Source organism: Asparagus officinalis, chromosome 8 (genome assembly GCF_001876935.1).
Source record: "Asparagus officinalis chromosome 8, Aspof.V1, whole genome shotgun sequence".
NCBI classification, from domain to species: domain Eukaryota; kingdom Viridiplantae; phylum Streptophyta; class Magnoliopsida; order Asparagales; family Asparagaceae; genus Asparagus; species Asparagus officinalis.
In genome coordinates this window covers 5,280,831-5,304,397 of record NC_033801.1, presented here as the reverse complement: position 1 = coordinate 5,304,397, position 23,567 = coordinate 5,280,831, and the positions used below count along the sequence as shown (strand labels likewise).

The window sequence follows — 23,567 nt, the reverse complement described above, 5'->3', positions numbered from 1 at the left end:
GTTTGTCAAGATCTCCAGCATAATCTGAATCCACATATCCAATACAATCCTGCCCATTCTTTTCATCCTTCTGGAATACTAAACCAACATCCACGGTGCCTTGAACATACCGTAGAATCCACTTCACGGCCTCCCAATGACCCTTCCCGGGGTCGTGTATGTATCTCGATACCATGCTCACGGCCTGTGACAAATCTGGCCTCGTACACACCATCGCATACATCAAGCTACCTACTGCACTGGCATATGGGACCTTCGACATATAATCTCTGTCCTCAACTGAAACAGGTGACATCAACGCTGAAAGCTTGAAGTGGGGAGCCAATGGTGTGCTAACTGCTTTTGCATTGCCATCAAAGCTGAATTTCTTCAACATCTTCTGCAAGTAGCTCTTCTGTGTAAGCTTCAAACTCCCTCTCACTCTTTCTCTCTCGATCTCCATACCCAATATCTTCTTTGCCTCTCCAAGATCCTTCATCTCAAACTCGGATGATAACTCCTCTTTCAGCTTTTGAATAGCTGAAGAATTCCTGGAAGCAATAAGCATATCATCAACATATAAAAGCAAATATATGAGCTCACCATCCTGTAGCTTGTGCATATAAACACATGGGTCATATGGGCTCCTCGTGTACCCTCGGCCAATCATAAAGCCGTCGAATCTCTTATACCACTGTCTTGGTGACTGCTTCAAACCATAAAGAGACTTCTTCAGCTTACAAACCAAATTTTCCTTTCCTGCAGCTTTGAAACCCTGTGGTTGTGTCATGTAGATCTCCTCATCTAAATCACCGTGTAGAAAGGCTGTCTTCACATCCATCTGGACCAAATCCAAATCCAACTGTGCCACCAACGCCAATAAAATTCGAATCGACGAATGCTTCACAACGGGTGAAAATACCTCGTTGTAATCAATGCCCTCAAGCTGTGCATATCCCTTGGCAACTAATCTGGCTTTGAACCGAATGTCCCCAATAGAAGATCCCTCCTTCTTCGCATATACCCACTTGCAACCAATACTCCTTCTTTGCATATACCCACTTGCAACCAATAGCTTTCTTACCCTTAGGTAGATGTGCAAGTGTCCAAGTGTCGTTCTTCTGAAGAGACCGCATCTCCTCCTCCATAGCTTCCCTCCACCTGATCGAATCGGGGCTAGACTCTGCCTCCCTGAATGTGGCTGGAACCATATCATCAACGACCTCCACTGATAATGCATATGCGACCATGACATCATTATACCTAGCTGGCCGACGAATCTCTCTCCTCGGTCTATCTGCTGCAATGGTCCTCTGAACATGACCCTGTTCCTGAGTCCCATGATCTACTGTATCCTGTATCTGCCCATCTGTCATCTCATCTCCTCCCAGTGTCACCTCTGTAGGAGCCTCAATGGATACAGTGTTCTCTGGAGTGGGTGGAGTCACATCATCCTCCACCTGCTGCGATATCTCTCCTGTCTGGTCTCCCTCCACCTGCTGAGGGGCTCGAGGCCTCATCATGTACGCCTCGTCAAATGTGACATCTCTGCTAATAACTATCTTCTTGTCCTGTGGATCCCATAACTTGAAGCCTTTGACTCCATCCCTAAATCCCACAAAGATTGCTTTCCTCGCTCTCGGATTTAATTTACCATCACTGACATGATAATAAGCTGGACACCCGAATATCCGAAGCGACTCATAGTCACTAGCCACCGAACCAAACCAACGCTCCAAAGGAGTCTTCCCGTCTATCGCAGTGCACGGCAACCTGTTCACAAGATGGCTCGCATAAACCAACGCCTCGGCCCAAAAAGATCTAGGCAATCCACTCTGCGTCATCATACACCGCACCTTCTCCAGCAAGGTACGGTTCAATCTCTCAGCCACCCCGTTCTGTTGCGGTGTCTCTCGAACTGTGAAGTGTCTTCTAATGCCGTGATCCCGGCAAAACTGCAGAAACGGATCACTCTTGTACTCTCCACCGTTATCTGAACGTAGAGTCTTCACCTTTCTACCTGTCTGCAGCTCCACTTTCTTTTTCCACTCCACAAAAATATCCAGGACCTGATGTTTATGCTTCATCGGGTATACCCAATTCCTCCTGGAATAATCATCAATGAAAGTGACAAAATAGTTGGCCCCACCAAGAGATGTGTTCTTGGAAGGACCCCAAACGTCCGTGTGAATATAATCCAATGTACCTTGGGTGTTATGAACAGCGGTGCCGAACTTCACTCTAGTCTTCTTCCCAAGTACACAATGCTCACACAATTCCATCTTGCAGGTCTTAGCACCTTTCAATAGCCCCTGTTTAGCCAATGACTGTAGGGACTTATCTCCTGTGTGTCCAAGTCTCATGTGCCATAAGGTGGTAGTGTCCTCCTCTGTAGTGATAGAAGCTGCCAGACCCCCTGTAACTGTCTTGCCCTTCAAGTAGTATAGGTAGTTTTCCCTGACACCTCGCATCACCACCATAGAACCCTTCGTGACCTTCACTGTAGCATCCTCTAAGATCACTCGATATCCTGCTGCCTCCAAAGTCCCAAGAGAAATGATGTTCTTCGTCAACTGCGGCACGAACCTCACTTCCTTCAATTCCCTCACTACACCATCATGCATCCTGATCCGGACTGAACCAATACCACCAATAGGGCATACGTGATCATTACCCATAAGCACGACATCCCCTCTTTCCAGCTCCTCAAAGCTAGAAAACCACTCCCTCTTAGGGCAGATGTGATATGTAGCTCCCGAATCCATCATCCACTCCGTGGAATCCGCATAGCAAACCGACGGTAAAGCAGGGCATGAATAGCCTGAAGAATCTGAATCTGAATGCTCACCAATAGCTTTTGCAACATTCACTTCTGAAGCTTGTGCAGCTTTCCCCTTATTCTTTCCGGCTTTTTCTTTCCACTTTGGGCAGTCAATCTTCCAATGTCCTTCTTCTTTACAATACCGACATTGATTTCTACCAACACTCTTATAGGCACTCCTATTCTTTGACTTTGAGCGGTTAAACTGACGACGGTTTGGATCTCGGCCTCGAACTGCTAACGCATCTCCCGATGCCTTCTCGGAGGGTTCACCATCACTCTTCCTCAACTCATAGTTCACCAAAGCTGAGGTCACCTCCTTGTAGCTAACTGTAGTTCTTCCATTGATCATAGTGAGAACGAACGTACCATAATCATCTTCGGGCAACGAACACAGAAGTAGCATCGCCTTGTCTTCATCCTCAACTATAATATCAACATTGGCCATATCTGAAAGTAGCTTAGTGAAATTGTTGACATGCTCCCTGATGGAAACCCCTCTCTTCATCTTGAACTGGTAAAATCTCTTCTTCAAGTGAAGCCGATTCTCAATGCTCTTCGTAAGATATTTCTCATTGAGTGTTTCCCACATCTTCTTCGCCGACGTCTCGTTCATAACATCATAAATAAGATCCGGCGTCAAGCATGACCTAATAACACCACAAGCTCTACTGTTCATCTTTCTCCAAACCTTATCCTCCAACTCAGCGGGTTTCTCTTTTAACTCAAGAGTCTCCTCCAAATTCTGTGCATCCAAAGCATCCATCACCTGACACCTCCACAATCCAAAATTGATCTTGCCATCGAACTTCGGAACATCAATCTTCGTGTTATTGATGCTCAGACTCTGTATCGCCTTTGTTAGAGACGAACCTGACGTGCTTGCATCTCCCATGTTGTCGATCTAGCTCTGATACCAATTGTTGTGCGCGGCGGAAGCTTTCTAGGGCAACACGAACAATAACTCGAACTAAACCACAAACAATATGCAAACCACAATCACAGCAAGAACACACAATTTACGTGGTTCGGCAAGTTGCCTACGTCCACGGGGCAAGGAGGGGGGAGTTCTTTCTACTAGAAATCAAGAGAATACAAATAGGGTTACAAATCTCTCAGACCAAACCCTAAAACAAAGCTCTAGATCTCTCAAAGCTCTCTCACAATTTGATGCAATCACCATCCAGCAGAAACCCCAAAAATCCAGAGAGACCGTCGGTCGACCGGGCCGGTCGACCGACCTCCTTCCAGACGCACAGGAAGCCTTGTGCACGAATGCGGTCGACCGGACCGGTCGACCGCCGCCTTTTTTTCCTGATTCTGCTGCTAATGCTGTAATTCCTTCAAAAACAGGTTTATGCTTCCAGCACTCGACTACGAGTGGCGCAGCGGTCGATAGTAAACGTGCACGCAAGCTGGAAAAGTCTCTGGACTTTTCGCGGTCGCTCGCAATTGGCGCGGCGGTCGACCGGCCAAACCATGTAATGCTTTTCAGTTTCTGTCGTTCTGTCCGGTCGACCGCACGTGTCTCTGCGGTCGACCACGAGTCGGGCTGGGCCTGAATTTGGTTTCCTGTTCGCATTGGGTTTGTATTTTGATATAAATTGAAACACGATTTTCTAGGGTTTCTAAACTGAGATTTTAGATTGTACTGAGCATATTGAGATGGAGAACTTGTGAGCAAGTTGAGAGATTTAGTTTAGTGTTTGTGTGAGTGATTTTGTGAGATTGTAACTCTTTGTACTCTCATTGATTTAGTGGAATCTCTCCATCCTCTCCCAGTGGACGTAGGCAAATTGCCGAACCACGTATATCTCTGTGTTTGGTTTGATTTGTCGTATTTGGATTGAATTGTGCTCGTGTATGGTTAGTTCTCTTCTCCCGTGATCACAGATTCGTTTGGTGTGCGAGCACGCGTCCGCATAGGCGCGCAACATCCACTACAAACATCCAGCATACCTTTAAATAAAATGTAATATAAATTGAAACAGAAAATAGTTAATTTAATATCATTTGTTGAAGACTCACAAAAACTCTCCCTTAAAACAACCTGTTAGCAACTATGGATATGGGAATCGATTTGGCCGGGGAATTAAGGGACACTGAGCGAAGAGAAACTATTGCTTTAAACCTGTTGAATTTTGCACAATGTCATGACAAAAGCTATTAATTTATTGGAAAGCTAAAATAAAAACAAACGCTGGAATAAAAATGTTAAGGGTTGCTACCCAATCAAGCTTTAAGCAGATCGAGGACTACGTGTCCAGTGGAAGTAAGCTCATTTGTTATCTACATAATCTAGTAAATAAAAACTGCATAAAATGCTTCTCATAAAAGGAGACCATCCCTTGTCCTATTTCACACTCCCTCCCTTTTCCTTCCCCTTCATTACTAAACTCCCAAACATAGTGTTATCTACATAATCTAGTAAATAAAAACTGTATAAAATGCTTCTCATAAAAGGAAACCATCCCTTGTCCTATTTCACACTCCCTCCCTTTTCCTTCCCCTTCATTACTAAACTCCCAAACATAGTGATAAGTACATCCATAACATGTTACAATCATGTTTCAAACAACTCAATACACTGACAAATACTCCATCTCGATCTTCTGCAACTTTGGGACGACTTCCTTCATAGGAAGCCTTTCTCTAGGTGAGTCACTTGAACAGACGATCCCCAACTCCATGATAGAAGATAGACAAGCCTGCATTGAAGCTAAGTCGCTCCTCGGCCTTTCATTTCCATCCTCATCTCTCAAGAGGTTGCGGTCCACTATATCAAACAAGCCGGCAGGATGTGCATCACTTACCCATCGTCGCAAGCTTGATTCCCCGGTAAACATAGGATCAGTAGGCTTCTTTCTCGTAAAGATTTCTAGCAACAATATTCCAAAGCTATAGACATCTCCCTTTGTGGAGACTCTTCCTGTTGAAGCAAACTCTACACCGCAAACTCAAACGTTAGTACAGATTGCACGTGATTGGACTAGATTTTAGGCGAAAGCCTGTAAATTTATTTACCTGGGGCAATATAACCAATTGTCCCCGGCGTGCTCGCTGAGGTTACACTCTGGTTATCACCACTCAGTAGTCTTGCAATGCCAAAGTCGCTGACATGTGCGGTCATTTCTTCATCAAGAAGAATGTTGGTCGGCTTCAGATCACAATGCAGCACAACCTGAGAATGGTGATGATGGAGGTACTCAATAGCTGAAGCAACATCGATGGCTATGTTAATCCTTTGAAGTAAACTCAAGGAGTAGTTATGGGAGTAGAGCCATCTTTCTAGGCTGCCATTGGGCATGAATTGGAGGACGAGTGCCTTGAAATCCAAGTTGGAACAAGAACTGATGATTCTAACAAGATTTCTGTGGCGAACCATCCTCAAAGCACAACACTCAGCATCAAAACTCCTTGAAGCTCCATCGATTTGCATATTCAAGACCTTGATGGCAACAAGAAGGCCGTCATCTAAAAGCCCTCTGTACACAGAACCAAATGCACCCCTTCCGAGTAAGTTTATCTCGCTGAAGTTGTCAGTGGCACGAACAAGCTCGTAGTAGGGGGTCAATCTATGCTTGGTAGGAGAGAGCGTGCTACTTGGGGTCGGATTCTTGGCTCTCCTCCTACGTAATCCTAATAGGATGCAAAAACAGAGAACAAGGATTCCCGTAGAAGCAATAGCAGGGAGTGTAATCAAGGGGTGGGGGCTCACCCACGTGGGCGTCTGCCCACGAGCAGGCGAGCCGCCCACGCGCGCGTTGAGCGAGAGCGCGGGATTTTTCCCGCTGCAATTTTTTTCCCCCGCGCGAACTCTTTTTCCCGCTGTCCCAGCCCGCCAAACTTCCAGATCTCCCCCCCTCCCCTTTGGTAGAAGCAATAGCAGGGAGGATATATCGTAACAAATGCCTCCATGAATTAGAAACTGTGGAATCATTTATGTTGCAAGATGGAAAGCCAAATCTGGGTGCTCCACATAATGCCGCATTTCCTTCCAGAGACACGATGCTGGCATTCATAAAGGCACCAACATTTGGAACCTTTCCTTCCAACATGTTGAAAGATAAGTTTAGGATTCTGAGGTGTCGGAGATTGACCAAGGACTCGGGTATGAAACCTGAGAGGTTATTGCAAGAAAGGTCCAAACCCTCGAGATTAAAAAGATCCCCAAATGATTCAGGAATGTGGCCATCAAATGAGTTATTTGATAGGTACAACGTATTGATTTCGAGATACTTTAAAGCGCTTGGAAGGTTACCCGATAGCCGATTTCTTGACACGTCAAATGTGTTCAAGTCCTTAATATTCCACAATGCTGAAGGTAGAAATCCAGAGAGAAGGTTCTGTGACAGATTTAAGTAGAGTAGACGAGTCAGACCCCAAACACTTTCAGGAATTGTTGAAGATAATCTGTTTGCACTAAGCGTCAATTGGTCTAGTCCGGTGATATTTCCAATAGAGTCAGGTATGGATCCAGAAAGACTGTTGCTGTCGAGGTACAGTTGTTTCAAGTTTCTTAATCGACCAAGTTCATTTGGGATGGAACCGTATATACCGTTACTAGTCAGTGTTAGCCTCTGCAGACCTTCTAGAGTTGTGATTTCCAACGGTATCTTTCCAACTAGCTCATTCTCTGTCAAGATAAGCTCAACTAATCTCTAAAGAATGCTAGGTTCCTCGAGAGATTACCTACGGTATTTGGTAGAATGCCATCCAGCTCATTTGCGCTAACTTCCACAAAATCTAAAGCTCTGCAGTTTGACAGTGATGCGAGGAAGTCCAACCCTCCGGTTAGTCTGTTTCCGGGTAACAACAAGGATATAAGAAGAGGCATAGTCCCAAATTGCAAACGCACCGGTCCATCAAGGCTATTGTTCTCAAGGTCCATGATTCGGAGCGATGACATATTAGAAAGGGAAACCGGTATAGAACCAGTAATACCACCACAGTTACCAAACTGCAATCTTTTAAGGTTTGTAAGACGACCCAACTCCTCAGGAATATTTCCATGGAAGCTGTTGCTGGAAAGGCTCAGGTCAACTAGATTAGTAAGGTTGCCCAAAGAGGATGGTATTGTGCCCGTTAGATTGTTATCACCAAGGTACAGGAGAGTAAGATGCTTCATATTTCCAATCTCGGGCGGTATGTCTCCACTTAACTGGTTCGCAGCCAAGCTAAGCTCCCGAAGGGTAGGAGCAAGGAAAAGGCTGGGCGGGATGCTGCCAGTGAGCTGGTTGTCAAATACATACAAATACTCGGGGAACAACGGACGAAAACTAGTATAGTTGGGGGGCAGGGTCCCCGTAATGCTGTTGCTAGCGAGAATCAACTCGGAAAGCAATGACATGTTGAAAAAGGCGAGGGGTATTGAACCTGAAAGCTGGTTGCTATCAAGCTGGAGGTATTGTAGTCGAGGCAGCCGAGCCAGGGATTCAGGAAGGGGTCCGACCAGGCCGTCGTTGGAAAGGATGAGCTCCGACAGGAATGAAAGGTTGGCGATGTGAGGAGGGATGGTGCCATAGAGCTGTGTGTCACTGATATTAAGAGAAGTTACTCTTTGCCTTCGACGGCTGCACGAGACGCCCATCCAGGTGCAAAAGGATGCGTCGGTGGTCCAGTTGGCGGACAGAGAGCTGCCTGGATCATGCTCGATGACCCTGGCTTTGATAGCCAGGAGCGCCGAGAGGTCGGTCGTGTTGTCATGCTTCGCCGCCGATGTTGAGGTGAAAAATAGGAGCGTCAGAGCTACGAAGACAAATTTGTAGGTTTCCATCGGTGAAGGTTATGGAGAAAATTGGGGGATGGATGCCGAGAGAAAGAGGATGAGGTAGCAACTGGCGCATGGCTTCATCCGTTGAGAAAAGTCTTGCAGGCTTGTGGAAGTGAAAGGCAACAACCGATTTCTTCAACTCTTGACCCCTCCCTCATCCAGTTACCACCACCGATTACTTTGACTTCACACATTCCTGTCTAGGTGTGGGTGTGGGCCAGTTCAGGCCTGTGACCCAACCTGTGGGGTTCAAGGGGGGCCAGGTCTAACCCGGGTCCACGATGGTCAGAATGGGACATACGGGCCTGCTTCTCTGATCCCAAATTTGGAATTGGACCAAGACCGGCGTATGACCCGCCTAGGGGTGGGGCGGGCCCGGCACGGCTCACAGCTCATGGGTCGACCCATAGGTTTTTTCGACCTTCTTTTATTTTTCTTCATTTTTAAACTATGTTAACTTGGTATTCATATTTTTAAAATTATATTTAAATTAATTTTTTTTAAATAAAAAACAAACGCTGGAATAAAATGTTAAGGCTTGCTGCCCAATCAAGCTTTAAGCAGATCGTGAACTATTTGTCCAGTGGAAGTAAGCTCATTCTGGACGCCTACCTACAGCAAAGTGAGAGAAACTAAATGGAAGCTCGTCTGTTATCTGCAAAATCTAGTAAACAAAAAAATGCATAAAATGCTTCTCATAAAAGGAAACCATCCCTTGTCCTATTTTACACTCCCTTCCTTTTCCTTCCCCTTCATTACCAAACTCCCAAACATAGTGATAAGTAGTGCATCCATAACATGTTACAGTCATGTTTCAAACAACTCAATACACTGACAAATACTCCATCTTGATCTTCCGCAACTTTGGGACGACTTCCTTCATAGGAAGCCTTTCTCTAGGTGAGTCACTTGAACAGATAATCCCCAACTCCATGATAGATGATAGACAAGCCTGCATTGAAATCAAGTCGCTCCTCGGCCTTTCATTTCCATCCTCATCTCTCAAGAGGTTGCAGTCCGCTATATCAAACAGGCTGGCAGGATGTGCATCATTTACCCATCGTCGCAAGTTTGATTCCCCAGTAAACATGGGATCAATAGGCTTCTTTCTCGTAAAGATTTCTAGCAACAATATTCCAAAGCTATAGACATCTCCCTTTGTGGAGACTCTTCCTGTTGAAGCAAACTCTACACAGCAAACTCAAACGTTAGTATAGATTGCATGTGATTGGACTAGATTTTAGGCGAAAGCTTATAAATTTATTTACCTGGGGCAATATAACCAACTGTCCCCGGCGTGCTCGCTGAGGTTACACTCTGGTTATCACCACTCAGTAGTCTTGCAATGCCAAAGTCGCTGACATGTGCGGTCATTTCTTCATCAAGAAGAATGTTGGTCGGCTTCAGATCACAATGCAGCACAACCTGAGAATGGTGATGATGGAGGTACTCAATAGCTGAAGCAACATCGATGGCTATGTTAATCCTTTGAAGTAAACTCAAGGAGTAGTTATGGGAGTAGAGCCATCTTTCGAGGCTGCCATTGGGCATGAATTGGAGGACGAGTGCCTTGAAATCCAAGTTGGAACAAGCACTGATGATTCTAACCAGATTTCTGTGGCGAACCATCCTCAAAGCACGACACTCAGCATCAAAACTCCTTGAAGCTCCATCGATTTGCATATTCAAGACCTTGATGGCAACAAGAAGGCCGTCATCTAAAAGCCCTCTGTACACAGAACCAAATGCACCCCTTCCGAGTAAGTTTATCTCGCTGAAGTTGTCAGTGGCACGAACAAGCTCGTAGTAGGGGATCAATCTATGCTTAGTAGGAGAGAGCGTGCTACTTGGGGTCGGATTCTTGGCTCTCCTTCTACGTAATCCTAATAGGATGCAAAAACAGAGAACAAGGATTCCCGTAGAAGCAATAGCAGGGAGGATATATCGTAACAAATGCCTCCCTGAATTAGAAACTGTCGAATCAGTTATGTTGCAAGATGGAAAGCCAAATCTGGGTGCTCCACATAATGCCGCATTTCCTTCCAAAGACACGATGCTGACATTCATAAAGGCACCAACATTTGGAACCTTTCCTTCCAACATGTTGAAAGATAAGTTTAGGATGTTGAGGTGTTGGAGATTGACCAAGGACTCGGGTATGAAACCTGAGAGGTTATTGCAAGAAAGGTCCAAACCCTCGAGATTAAAAAGATCCCCAAATGATTCAGGAATGTGGCCATCAAATGAGTTATTTGATAGGTACAACGTATTGATTTCGAGATACTTTAAAGCGCTTGGAAGGTTACCCGATAGCCGATTTCTTGACACGTCAAATGTGTTCAAGTCCTTAATATTCCACAATGCTGAAGGTAGAAATCCAGAGAGAAGATTCTGTGACAGATTTAAGTAAAGTAGACGAGTCAGACCCCAAACACTTTCAGGGATTGTTGAAGATAATCTGTTAGCACCAAGCGACAATTGGTCTAGCCCAGTGATATTTCCAATAGAGTCAGGTATGGATCCAGAAAGACTATTTTCGTCAAGGTACAGTTCTTCCAAGTTTCTTAATCGGCCGAGTTCATTTGGGATGGAACCGTATATACCGTTACTAGTCAGTGTTAGCCTCTGCAGGCCTTCTAGAGTTGTGATTTCCAACGGTATCGTTCCAACTAGCTCATTCTCTCCCAAGAATAGCTGAACCAATCTAGACAGGTTACCCAACTCAGCACGAATTTTCCCCTTAATATGATTTTCCTCAATATTAAAGTATGCTAGGTTCCTCGAGAGATTACCTATGGTATTTGGTAGAATGCCATCCAGCTCATTTGTCATAACTTCCACAAATTCTAAAGCTCTGCAGTTTGACAGTGATGCGAGGAAGTCCAATCCTCCGGTTAGTCTGTTATCGGGTAACAACAAGGATTTAAGAAGAGGCATAGTCCCAAATTGCAAACGCACCGGTCCATCAAGGCTGTTGTTCTCAAGGTCCATGACTTGGAGCGATGACATATTAGAAAGGGAAACCGGTATAGAACCAGTAATGCCACCACAGTAATTAATCTGCAATCTTTTAAGGCTTGTAAGACGACCCAACTCCTCAGGAATATTTCCATGGAAGCTGTTGCTGGAAAGGCTTACGTCAACTAGATTAGTAAGGTTGCCCAAAGAGGATGGTATTGTGCCCGTTAGATTGTTATCACCAAGGTACGTCAACTAGATTAGTAAGGTTGCCCAAAGAGGATGGTATTGTGCCCGTTAGATTGTTATCACCAAGGTACAGGAGAGTAAGATGCTTCATATTGGTATTGTGCCCGTTAGATTGTTATCACCAAGGTACAGGAGAGTAAGATGCTTCATATTTCCAATCTCAGGCGGTATGTCTCCACTTAACTGGTTCTCATCCAAGCTAAGCTCCCGAAGAGTAGGAGCAAGGAAAAGGCTGGACGGGATGCTGCCAGTGAGTTGGTTTTCAAATATATACAAATACTCAGGGAACAGCGGACGAAAACTAGTATCATTAGAGGGCAGGGTCCCTGTAATGTTGTTGCTAGCGAGAATCAACTCTGTAAGCGATGACATGTTGAAAAAGGCAAGAGGTATTGAACCTGAAAGTTGATTGCTATCAAGTTGGAGATATTTCAGCCGAGGCAGCCGAGCCAAAGATTCAGGAAGGGGTCCAACTAGGCCATTGTTGGAAAGAACGAGCTCCGACAGAAACGAAAGGTTGGCGATGTGAGGAGGGATGATGCTGTAGAGAGGTGTGCTGCTTATGTTGAGAGAAGTGACTCTCTGCCTTCGACGACTGCATGAAACGCCCATCCAGGTGCAAAAGGAGGCATCAGTGGTCCAGTTGGTGGACACAATGTTGCCTGGATCATGGCCCATGACCCAGGCTTTGATGGTCAGGAGCGTCGAGAGGTCGGACATATTGTTATGCTTCACTGCCGATGATGAGGTTAATGATAATAGCATCAGATGCAATGCTACGAAAACAGATTGGTAAGTTTCCATTGATGGAGAACTTCGGATTATAGAGGACGAAAGGAACGGGTATGTCATGTGAGAACAAATGAAAATGCTCCATCATAAATAGCACATCGCTTTGCTTTGCAATAATGGAGCACTTGACATGAGAGGAACGAGAGAGTGACTGGTGCAAAACTTCTTCATCTACTGAGGTAGATCCAAATCTCCTAGCCGGCCATCGTTCTTTCTCCATTCAATAAAATTGCAACAGGCACTCAAGGTGTATGAAAGTGAAGGATAAAAGAAAGGAATATGGGCAATTCAAGGAAGCTGGGATTGTTTGGACTTTGCCCTATGGATTTTGTATTAACAAAGAACTAATCCTTGTATTAACCAAGAACTAATCCTCAATAAGAAATTAAAAATAAAACGGCCGTCCCATTGACTATATGGAAATGACCAGTGTTCGTCAAAGAATCCATAGATTAAGCCCCTTGCAGTAGCAATCACTTGTGAACAAAAAAAAAAAAAAAATCCAACTTTCTAAAGAAAATGGGCTATTGGATTGGGGTGGGTAGAGGAGAGACAAAGGGGCCGTTTTCTATGCATGCATTCATACAGTTACTGGTTCAGGATCTGAAATGAGATAGCTGGAAAGCAAAGAAATCAAGCTCAATTTAAGTACATCGAAGACACATTTCTCTTGAACGGTTTCATCTCTATAGTGAGATAGTGTTGAAAGGAAATTTGGAATTTTCTGTTTATAGCATGGAAAATAAAAGAGCACAAAAGGATAACAGTACATATACATAACATTCCATAGTCTACGGCCATGGGATGAGAAGAGGAGGGTCTAACTTTGGCTTTTAAATTATTTGTAGAATTTCATGAGGGCATCTTAGAAATCAACAGATTTAATTATGCTCATATTGTCCTTATTCCAAAAAAGAATGGGGCTAATTCTATTAATGATTACAGGCCCATCAGTTTGTTAAATGTGATTTATAAAGTGATTACTAAAGTCTTGACTAACAAACTGAATACTAAGTTGGAGATGCTTATAGACCCTTTGCAATCTGGTTTTATTAAAGATAGATTTTTGCTAGATGGAGTTGTGGCAGCTCAAGAAATTATCAATAATTGTTTCTAGAATAACAAAAAAGGAGGGATTTTATTAAAATTAGACTTTGAAAAAGCATATGATTTGTTAGACTGGAATTTTATTTTAGAAGTCTTGAAAGCAAAAAAAATTGGTTTTAAGTGGATTAATTGGGTGACTTTATGTTTGAAAGATGGTTTATCTGCCATCAACATAAATGGTAAACCTGGTAATTGGATTATGTCTAAAAGGGGTGTTCGTCAAAGAGATCCTTTGTCACCTCTTCTATTTGTTTTGGCAGCTGATTCTTTTACTAAGATGTTGAAATTAGCTGTTGATGCTCAGCTAATTGAAGGATTAGATCCTGAAAATTTGAGTCCTAAAGTTTTTTGCTTACAATATGCTGATGATACTTTGATTTTTTGTAAAAATAAAAAAGAACATTTGACTGTGTTGAAGCTGATTTTATATTGCTTTGAACTAGCATCAGGTTTAAAAATAAGTTTTAACAAAAGTGTTCTCATTGCTCTTGAAGAAAATGAGATTTTACAGCAGAATTTGGTATGTATGATGAATTGTAAGTGTGGTATTTTTCCCATTACCTATCTTGGAATTCCTTTAAGACCAGGAAAATTGAAAAGAGATGACTGGTTTCCTTTGATTGAGAAAATTGAGAAAAGATTAGCTATTTGGAAAGGTAGATCTTTATCAAGAGGAGGAAGACTGGTTTTGATTAACTCAGTTCTCTCTTCTATGCCAATTTTCTGGCTGTCTTTTTTCTTATTCCCAGTTTGGGTTATTGAAAAAATTGATTTTATGAGGAGAAGATTTTTATGGACTGGATCTTTGGAGCATAAAGGGTGCACTAATCTGTAAATGGGAAGAGATTTGTAGACCAAAACATTATGGTGGTTTGGGGATTAAAAATTTAAAAGTGATGAATAAAGCTCTTTTAGGTAAATGGCTTTGGAAATGGTTTAATGGTAATCATGAGCTTTGGAAACAAATCAGTCACCATAAATTTTTTGAAAGAAAATCATGGACTGAATATCTTCATTCGGGTAAAATACATCTATCTTGGTTTTGGAAAGGCTTCTGGACTAATATTGACAGCTTTCTTTGCAGTACTCAAGTGGATGTGGGAAATGGAAAAGGACTAATATTGACAGCTTTCTTTGCAGTACTCAAGTGGATGTGGGAAATGGAAAATTTACCCTTTTTTGGCTTGATAAATGGTTAGGTTCATTGCAGTACTCAAGTGGATGTGGGAAATGGAAAATTTACCCTTTTTTGGCTTGATAAATGGTTAGGTTCATCTACTCTTGCTTCTCTTTTTCCATCCTTGTTTAAACTTTCTTCATCTCCTTATGCTATTGTTTGTAGCTTGAGAATCAAAGAAGATAATGTATGGAGATGGGTTCTTCAATTCAAAAGACAGTTGACTGGGGATCTTGTTCTTCAGTTTTTTAAACTGTTGGATATTCTTAATTTGAAAAGTTTATCAGATGGGGAAGATAAGAGAAAATGGTTATGGGAGAAAAAAAAATCATTTTCAGTAAGATCCTTTTATCATTTTCTTATTGATGGGGGTCTAAGATATGATTGTGCAAAGATATGGGAGCTTCCTATTCCCCTGAAAGTCAAATTTTTAGTTTGGCTGGCTATTAGACAAAGTCTGAACACAAAAGATGTATTGGAAAAAAAGGGAGTATATTTAGACAAAATCTGTTGTTTATGCTCTAAGGTGACTGAAAACCATAATCATATTTTTCTTAATTGTGAGTTTGTCCAATCTATTTGGAAATTAATTCAATGCAATCTACAAACTGAAGAGGATTTCAAGTTGGGGTCTCTTAAAAATCTGTGGCTGAAATGGAACAGTAATTCTCTTGGGGATTCTAGATTGAAAAGAGATATTACTATCTGCTATCTTGTTTAGTGTATTTGGCAAGAACGCAATGATAGATTGTTTTCTAACAAGAGGAGGAATTATATTATGATTTTACACAAAATCATGATTTTCTCAAATTTATGGCTAGGTATGAAAAAGGAATCTGCCAGAACCACAAGACTGTAGGAAAGGAGGAAGAAGAAAATGGCTGATATGAGGCTTGATGCGGGATTCAAGGCTGCTGCTGGAGATGATGACAGAAGCTCTGGGGGGGTTATTCAGCTGGAATGATCCCTGTGGATAAAAATATTTGGGATAGCTGTTTTTTGATACATTTAGTAGTTTCTATGCTGTTTTTTTGTGTTTTTACAGTTAGTCTTGGGCTATTCTCTAACTTGTGGTTAGAGCTTGGGATATATGTATCAGTGGTATGTAGTTAATTTTGAACAAAGATACATATCCTAGGTTGGGGATATGTACATATTATGTAACAACCATTTTTGTTATTTAGCTGGCTGGGATATCTTTATGGTATCTCATCCTTTCTCTCAAAAAAAAAACTTTGGCTTTTAAAAGAGTTCAGACTTGTATTTAACCTAAGGGCCTGTTCGTTTATTTCCTAAAAACCAAGAAATGGAAATGGAAAAGGTGGAAATTTCAAAATAATCCATTTCTTCCATTTCCATCCCTAAAACTCACCCACAACATCCAATAAAATATTATTTTCATCCAACAACTCATTCACATCTTCTAATAAAATATTATTTTTATCTAACCACTCATCCACCATATCTAATAAAATATTATTTTTATCTAACAACTCATCCACCACATCTAATAAAATATTATTTTCATCTAACAACTCATCCATCACATCTAATAAAATATTATTTTCATCCAAACATCACTCAACTCATCTCTTTTCATCATTTCAAATCACTCACATCATCGAATAAAATATTATAACAATTCACATCATCTCATTAACATTTCATTTCTTTGTTTTCATCCCAAAAAGTTGTGAAAACACTTTTCTTAATCTTTCTTCACATCACCCAATAATACAATGACAACTCATCTCATCTCATTTCATTTCTTATTTTTAAGAATGAACCGAACAAAAGAAAACAAGAAAACTACAGGAAATAGGTTTCTTATAATTCATTTCCTTATTTTTTTCGCCAACCGAACAACATCAAAACTAGTTTTCTTAAAAAATCACTCACATCATCCAATAATAATGTGACAACTCATCTCATCTCATCTCCATTTCTTTGATTTCCTTTTTTTTTAGCCAACCAAACAATTTAAAAACCCATTTTTCTTAGAAATAGTTTTCTATTTCTTTGATTTCCCATTTTTTTAAGGCAAACGAACAGGCCCTAAATAAAATGATATGATCGAAAATCTAGGAAGTTAAATTTTAATAGAGTATTCTCTCAAACAATGACAGTTGTTTTAATAGGACAACACAATACATAGATTGTGAATCAGAAATTTTAAAAATAAAAAATTATTGGTATCTGATTGAAACTCGATCTGATTGAAACTCGATCTGATTTAGAGCCCATAAGCAGCTATCTGATATGCAAATGGCAGTTTTAAGTGGTTATTGATGAAAATATGTAAGAAAATGTTTGAACAATATCAGTGTAAACTCCAAGCTATTACACCCTCATTACTAAAATAATCATATAAATTATCAGATTTCACAAAGATAAACTAAGAACTCTTTGATTGCATCAGAGTGCTACAAAGCACAATAAGAGAGAACTGGAAGCCCTTTATTGGAATATCTTCAAGTTCTTCGAGTATAATTTTAAAACTGAAGCAAACTACGAGATCCTTTAAAACCAGCTGAAGCCACATTTTTTCACAATGAGTTGATCCTCATGTTATCAATCAATTGAAGGGTTTCCTTGTCAACCATCTCCCTCACCTCCTCATCATTGCTAAAGAAACTTGGTTGGTTTGTGGAGGCGAGAAGCCTAGCCCACATTCTGTCGGTTACCTTGACGACATTTGTAGTCTCCGTAACCCTCTGAAAAATATTAATAATAATAATAATAATAATACACGAGTAAATTGGGATATATGCAATTCTCACATACGGGAACAACGAGAATAAATTTAAAACTCTAAGTTATAGACGAAATGTACTCACGGAAATTGGGATGTATGCATGTTTGCCATTTACGGGTCCAACTGTGAAACCTGTGTACCCTGCCATGGCTCCATGGACAGCACTTTGTGCGAGAAGTGTACAGTAGACATTATCGGATGCATTGCTTGGAATGGCTCGGATCATGTAGGTAGGATCTGCAAAGAACTCTAATACATAAAAATTAACTTTATGATACTGTAGGTTTTAGCAACTATATTATACCAAATGTATTCTCGTCTTTCTCTTTTCAACAGTACAATACGTCTGTAGAGGTTTATTAATAACAATTGACAATTTGAGAACATCTCAGGATCATGTCAATATAACAGGAGCCAATTGGGGTTTATTAATAACAATTGACAATTTGAGAACATCTCAGGATCATGTCAATATAACAGGAGCCAATTGGGTTGAATAGCTCTGTTACACATTTTCTCTTTCTATATATTGCAAAATTGAAAAATAAAATTAAAAATTAAAAAATTCCTTGTGATCTTCAAAGGAAATAGAAATCACATTTAACCAGAAACAAGAAATCAGATATTCTAGTTTTGTACTAAAAACAGGTGATTTCTTGGTCTCAAAAGGTAAAACAGACGTATTGACATAATCACATGTATATGAATGCGGTGTCCCATAAAATCCTAATAAGAAACTCTCTTTTTCTTCGTGGACTGCGGTGGTAGGAAGTCGGCTAATCAGTACATTTGGTTCATAGAGTGCATTTTCCAGGAATTTTCTGACATATCCAATAGTTCGATATTATTTTAAAATTCATTGCAACTATGTAAACCAATGGAATCAAGATCACAGCATAAAAAACATAGGAAACTGTGTCTGACAAGTTTAACGAATATTATCTTCGAACACCATTAACTGATGAAAGGTACTACCTTCAAAAGTGCATATGTAGTCGAAGAAGAAAGAATATTCCCAACACCATTAACTGATGAAAGGTACTACCTTCAAAAGTGCATATGTAGTCGAAGAAGAAAGAATATTCCCAATTGTACAGTCATTTTACAATGCTTACCTTCAAAAGTGCATATGTAGTCGAAGAAGAAAGAATATTCCCAATTGTACAGTCATTTTACAATGCCAGAAAGCATCGACTTTATTCTTCTTACTAACCAAGATAATGTTCCGCTTTAGCAATATGAATATACACTTCTGGTACCAAACGTTGAAGTGGAAACCACCAGGAATAAGCCTCTTTTAAGTAATGAAAATATAGTTCCACATATTATACAAATTATGCAATTCCAGGCAAGCAGTGGTTAGTAAGAGGGGGCTAGGACTACCTATATACTTGAGATATACTGGTAATTTCCTGTCCCTTGTGAAATGATCCTGCAAATTCGATTGTTAACTTCAGTAAGAAAAAAATATCACAGCAGCAAGAAGAGCTGTGGATGAACACATCACAAGTATAAATCACACGCTACACCAATGTATTAACAAAGAAGTAATTTATATGATACTGAAATGTATTAGATTTGTTTATAAAAAAATTAAAACTTATATCATAATAAAATTTAGGGAAAATTGCTTGGAGGAAGCAAAATAAGTTGGGCCAAGCATCCCCACCCCCAGCCCAGGCTCCCACTGTGGTCGCCAGTTTGTTTTCGTCGAAAGTTGCCTTAGTCATTGATTTCATTAAACTTTAAACTTTACAAATGAATTCAAACAACAAAGAATAAAAGATTACAACTTTCTTGAAAATAAACACAAGATCCGTTCGTCGTCTCTTGCTTGCGTGGGTCTTTAGCCTGTGACGGGGACGTCGATATCCGTGGACCACCTGGCAATCAGATTTGGTTCAGAGCTTCGTCGATCCGTGAGGAGATCTAGAAACTTGAAGCGCCTATCTCGATAAAAGCGAGATATTTGCTCTTCTTAGTATTACCACAACGGGATAATACTAAGGATCGGGTACGGGTGATGTAGATCTGACGAAAAACTCTCTTGCGTTGAAGTGCTCGATCATCTTCAAAATTCCAGATCTGAAAAATGAGGGACTAAGGCTTGTATTTATAGGCTTGAGGGGTTGCGGAGCGGTTAAAACCACCTAAATGGCCCAAATCCACGTGGAGACACCCTAGGGTGTCTCCACTTGATCCGAGACACCCGAAGTATGTTGGAAAGCCGACAAGGAGTTCTATCAGCTCCGATGGTTGGATCATCTGTTGAATGAATGAGACACGAAGGGTCGTTGGTCCGAGACACTCCTTTTGGTATTTTCATCTGTTTCTGCTGTAATTCCTTCGTCCGGACTCGGATTTGAGTGATTCGAAGTATGTTGGAAAGCCGACAAGGAGTTCTATCAGCTCCGATGGTTGGATCATCTGTTGAATGAATGAGACACGAAGGGTCGTTGGTCCGAGACACTCCTTTTGGTATTTTCATCTGTTTCTGCTGTAATTCCTTCGTCCGGACTCGGATTTGAGTGATGCGAAGTATGTTGGAAAGCCGACAAGGAGTTCTATCAGCTCCGATGGTTGGATCATCTGTAGAGTGAATGAGACACGAAGGGCATTGTTCCTTTTGTAAACATCTGTTGGAAAGCCGACAAGGAGTTCTATCAGCTCCGATGGTCGGATTTGAGTGATTCGAAGTATGTTGGAAAGCCGACAAGGAGTTCTATCAGCTCCGATGGTTGGATCATCTGTTGAATGAATGAGACACGAAGGGTCGTTGGTCCGAGAATCAACCCCACAGGTATTTATTTGTTATAACTTTTTTCGTTGGTTTACGTTTGTTGTTAGTTTTGATAAGCTAAATTGCCTAATAAGAAATCTGAACTTTATTTCGCTACATTAAAGTCTAACCTTGAATAAGTAGTAATATAATTTTTGAATCCAGCAGCCAAAATTGAAACCAATTATCTCAAAGAATGTCAGGTTCATTAATGTTTCTCTATAAGCTTGACCAAAGTTGAAATGGTGATAGATATATATATATAACATATAATATGTCCACTTGGAATATGACATATGTTATTTTGATCTGGTTACTCATACATAAAGAAACCTGTGTTTTTGACCTGTTCAAATTTGAGAAATGAAAATCTCATCGTAATGCTATCGTAAATTCAATTATCCTTGAAATAGCCAATGACATATTGACAAGTCAGTTATGATAACTTCAATTATCCTTGAAATAGCCAATGACATATGTGATATTTTAGTATGCTGTGTGACTTATGCTGCATTTAGTCACATTTTGGTATTTTGTGTGACTTTTGTGGCTGTTACGTGACATTTTAGTATTCTGTGTGACTCTTGGGGCCTATATGTGACATTTCAGTATTCTGTTTGACTTTTGGGGCTGTTATGTGATATTTTTACATTCTCTATGTTATATTCTTGTTACCAGTTACATATCCTGCTATTAAGTGTTATGTTATATTTCTACAGATATGATTATGGCATACATACGTATTTTTTCATCAAGGCGATCCTCGAGGGAAGGGAGATAATGAACGTTGAAGCCTTGCACATGGAGTCGCATATGCTACGAGTAGGACTTGCTGCTCAACTCATATGTGAAGGGCGTGAATGAAAAAAACTACGGTTGAAATTAGACAGTGACGATCCAGAATATTTTTTGTACTTTGGGGGTAGTGATGTACCTATGATTGAGTGGAAGTATTAGACTCTACATGTAACTGTAACATTTGTTTAAACGCTATGATGTAAAGGATAACTAGTTTACTAGTTGTGTGTGACATTTGTTGGATTGTTGTGTGAGCTATATGTGAAGATATGTGACCATTAGTATGATGTGTAATGTTTGGGGCTTTTATGTGACGTTTTAGTATGGTGTGTGACTTTTGCTTCTTGTATGTGACATTTTGGTGTTCCGTGTGACTTTTAAGGCTGTTATGTGATGTTTTAGTATGTTGTGTGACTTTTGCTCCTTGTATGTGACATTTTGGTGTTCTGTGTGACTTTTGAGGCTGCTATGTGATGTTTTAGTATGCTGTGTGACTTTTGCTCCTTGTTTGTGACATTTTGGTGTTCTGTGTGACTTTTGAGGCTGTTATGTGACATTTTAGTATGTTGTGTGACTTTTGCTTCTTGTATGTGACATTTTGATATTCTGTGTAACTTTTGGGGCTGTTATGTAACATTTTAGTATGATGTGGTATGTTATATTTTTACAGGTGTGATTGTGTTATGTTCTCGTAACCAGTTACTAGCTGTTTGTAAATTCTTGGTGATCTTACAATAATTTATGTTATGTTCTTGTAACCAGTTACTAGCTGATTGTGTTATGTTCGCGTAAGCAGTTACTAGCTGTTTGTAAATTTTCGTAACCATATACTCAAATTTATGGAAAGGATGAATAATCGTCGCTTATACACAGATATGGTCATATCACTTCCAATATTGCTGAATCTTACAATAATTGGATTCGTTTGGCGAGAACACTTCCTATTTGCGATATGATATCACGCTGAAGGACATAACTAAGCCACATGCACTAAACCTATCCAAGATTAACGTTTCCTGGCAGAATTCAAACTCTTTTGTGACTGTTGTCTGTTACATGTTACATTTTCCCTTTTGTTGTGATATTTGCTACTTAAATGTGACATATTACCTGTTCGTGTGACTTGTTAGTATTAACAGTGATACCAATAAGAACTTTACTTTTAGATTCTATTTAATATGCTAAAGAAAAAAGATCACCAAGAAATTACAAATGCACATTTTATCATTTACAAACAGCTAGTAAACATCCAACATCCAACAAATGAAATACTTATGTGTTTGTCTAATACTTCCACTCAATCAATGGTACATACCAAAATAGTTATGTGTTGTCTGTTACACGTTACACATCATACTAATGGTCATATATCTTTACATATAGCTCACACAACAATCCAACAAATGTCACACACAACTAGTAAACTAGTTATCCTTTACATCATAGCGTTTAAACAAATGTTACAGTTACATGTAGAGTCTAATACTTCCACTCAATCATAGGTACATCACTACCCCCAAAGTACAAAAAATATTCTGGATCATCACTGTCTAATTTCAACCGTAGTTTTTTTCATTCACGCCCTTCACATATGAGTTGAGCAGCAAGTCCTCCAAAATATCACATACAAGGAGCAAAAGTCACACAGCATACTAAAACATCACATAACAGCCTCAAAAGTCACACAGAATACCAAAATATCACATACAAGAAGCAAAAGTCACACACCATACTAAAACGTCACATAAAAGCCCCAAACATTACACATCATACTAATGGTCACATATCTTCACATATAGCTCACACAACAATCCAACAAATGTCACACACAACTAGTAAACCAGTTATCCTTTACATCATAGCGTTTAAACAAATATTACAGTTACATGTAGAGTCTAATACTTCCACTCAATCATAGGTACATCACTACCCCAAAGTACAAAAAAATATTCTGGATCATCACTGTCTAATTTCAACCGTAGTTTTTTTCATTCACGCCCTTCACATATGAGTTGAGCAGCAAGTCCTACTCGTAGCATATGCGACTCCATGTGCAAGGCTTCAACGTTCATTATCTCCCTTCCCTCGAGGATCGCCTTGATGAAAAAATACGCATGTATGCCATAATCATACCTGTAGAAATATAACATAACACTTAATAGCAGGATATGTAACTAGTAACAAGAATATAACACAGAGAATGTAAAAATATCACATAACAGCCCCAAAAGTCAAACAGAATACTGAAATGTCACATATAGGCCCCAAGAGTCACACAGAATACTAAAATGTCACGTAACAACCACAAAAGTCACACAAAATACCAAAATGTGACTAAATGCAGCATAAGTCACACATCATACTAAAATATCACATATG

The 23,567-nt window shown here is 40.4% G+C and overlaps 4 protein-coding genes and 1 pseudogene across 4 annotated transcripts; all 5 read right to left on the bottom strand.

Moving 5' to 3' along the window:
* Positions 5,240-8,727, bottom strand: LOC109820743 (annotated as a pseudogene).
* On the bottom strand, positions 9,295-10,646 carry LOC109822991 (probable LRR receptor-like serine/threonine-protein kinase At3g47570). Its single transcript, XM_020389299.1, has 2 exons — positions 9,842-10,646; positions 9,295-9,761 (listed from the first exon to the last, which is right to left on the bottom strand). Exons 1-2 carry the CDS (start codon positions 10,638-10,640, stop codon positions 9,397-9,399), a joined length of 1,164 nt encoding a protein of 387 aa, XP_020244888.1. The 5' UTR covers positions 10,641-10,646; the 3' UTR covers positions 9,295-9,396.
* LOC109820741 (receptor kinase-like protein Xa21) lies at positions 10,644-11,771 on the bottom strand (the record flags this gene model as incomplete). The annotated part of the gene is made up of 1 exon (XM_020386938.1): positions 10,644-11,771. A coding segment is annotated over exon 1 (939 nt), but the record flags the coding sequence as incomplete, so codon positions are not given.
* LOC109820740 (receptor kinase-like protein Xa21) lies at positions 11,868-12,642 on the bottom strand. The gene has a single exon (XM_020386937.1). The coding sequence runs from the start codon at positions 12,630-12,632 to the stop codon at positions 11,868-11,870; it is 765 nt and encodes a 254-aa protein (XP_020242526.1). The 5' UTR covers positions 12,633-12,642.
* Positions 17,369-19,055, bottom strand: LOC109820739 (ATP-dependent 6-phosphofructokinase 4, chloroplastic-like; the record flags this gene model as incomplete). The annotated part of the gene is made up of 3 exons (XM_020386936.1): positions 17,369-17,570; positions 17,694-17,848; positions 18,995-19,055. Coding segments are annotated over 3 exons (384 nt in total), but the record flags the coding sequence as incomplete, so codon positions are not given.

Bases quoted from the DNA above. Each gene is read 5' to 3' on its own strand.
- LOC109822991 (XM_020389299.1), bottom strand. From the start codon at position 10,640: ATGAATGTCAGCATCGTGTCTTTGGAAGGAAATGCGGCATTATGTGGA. The intron at 9,762-9,841 runs GTAAATAAATTT...TTTGCTGTGTAG, and splicing joins AGTTGGTTATATTGCCCCAG to AGTTTGCTTCAACAGGAAGA.
- LOC109820740 (XM_020386937.1), bottom strand. From the start codon at position 12,632: ATGACATACCCGTTCCTTTCGTCCTCTATAATCCGAAGTTCTCCATCA.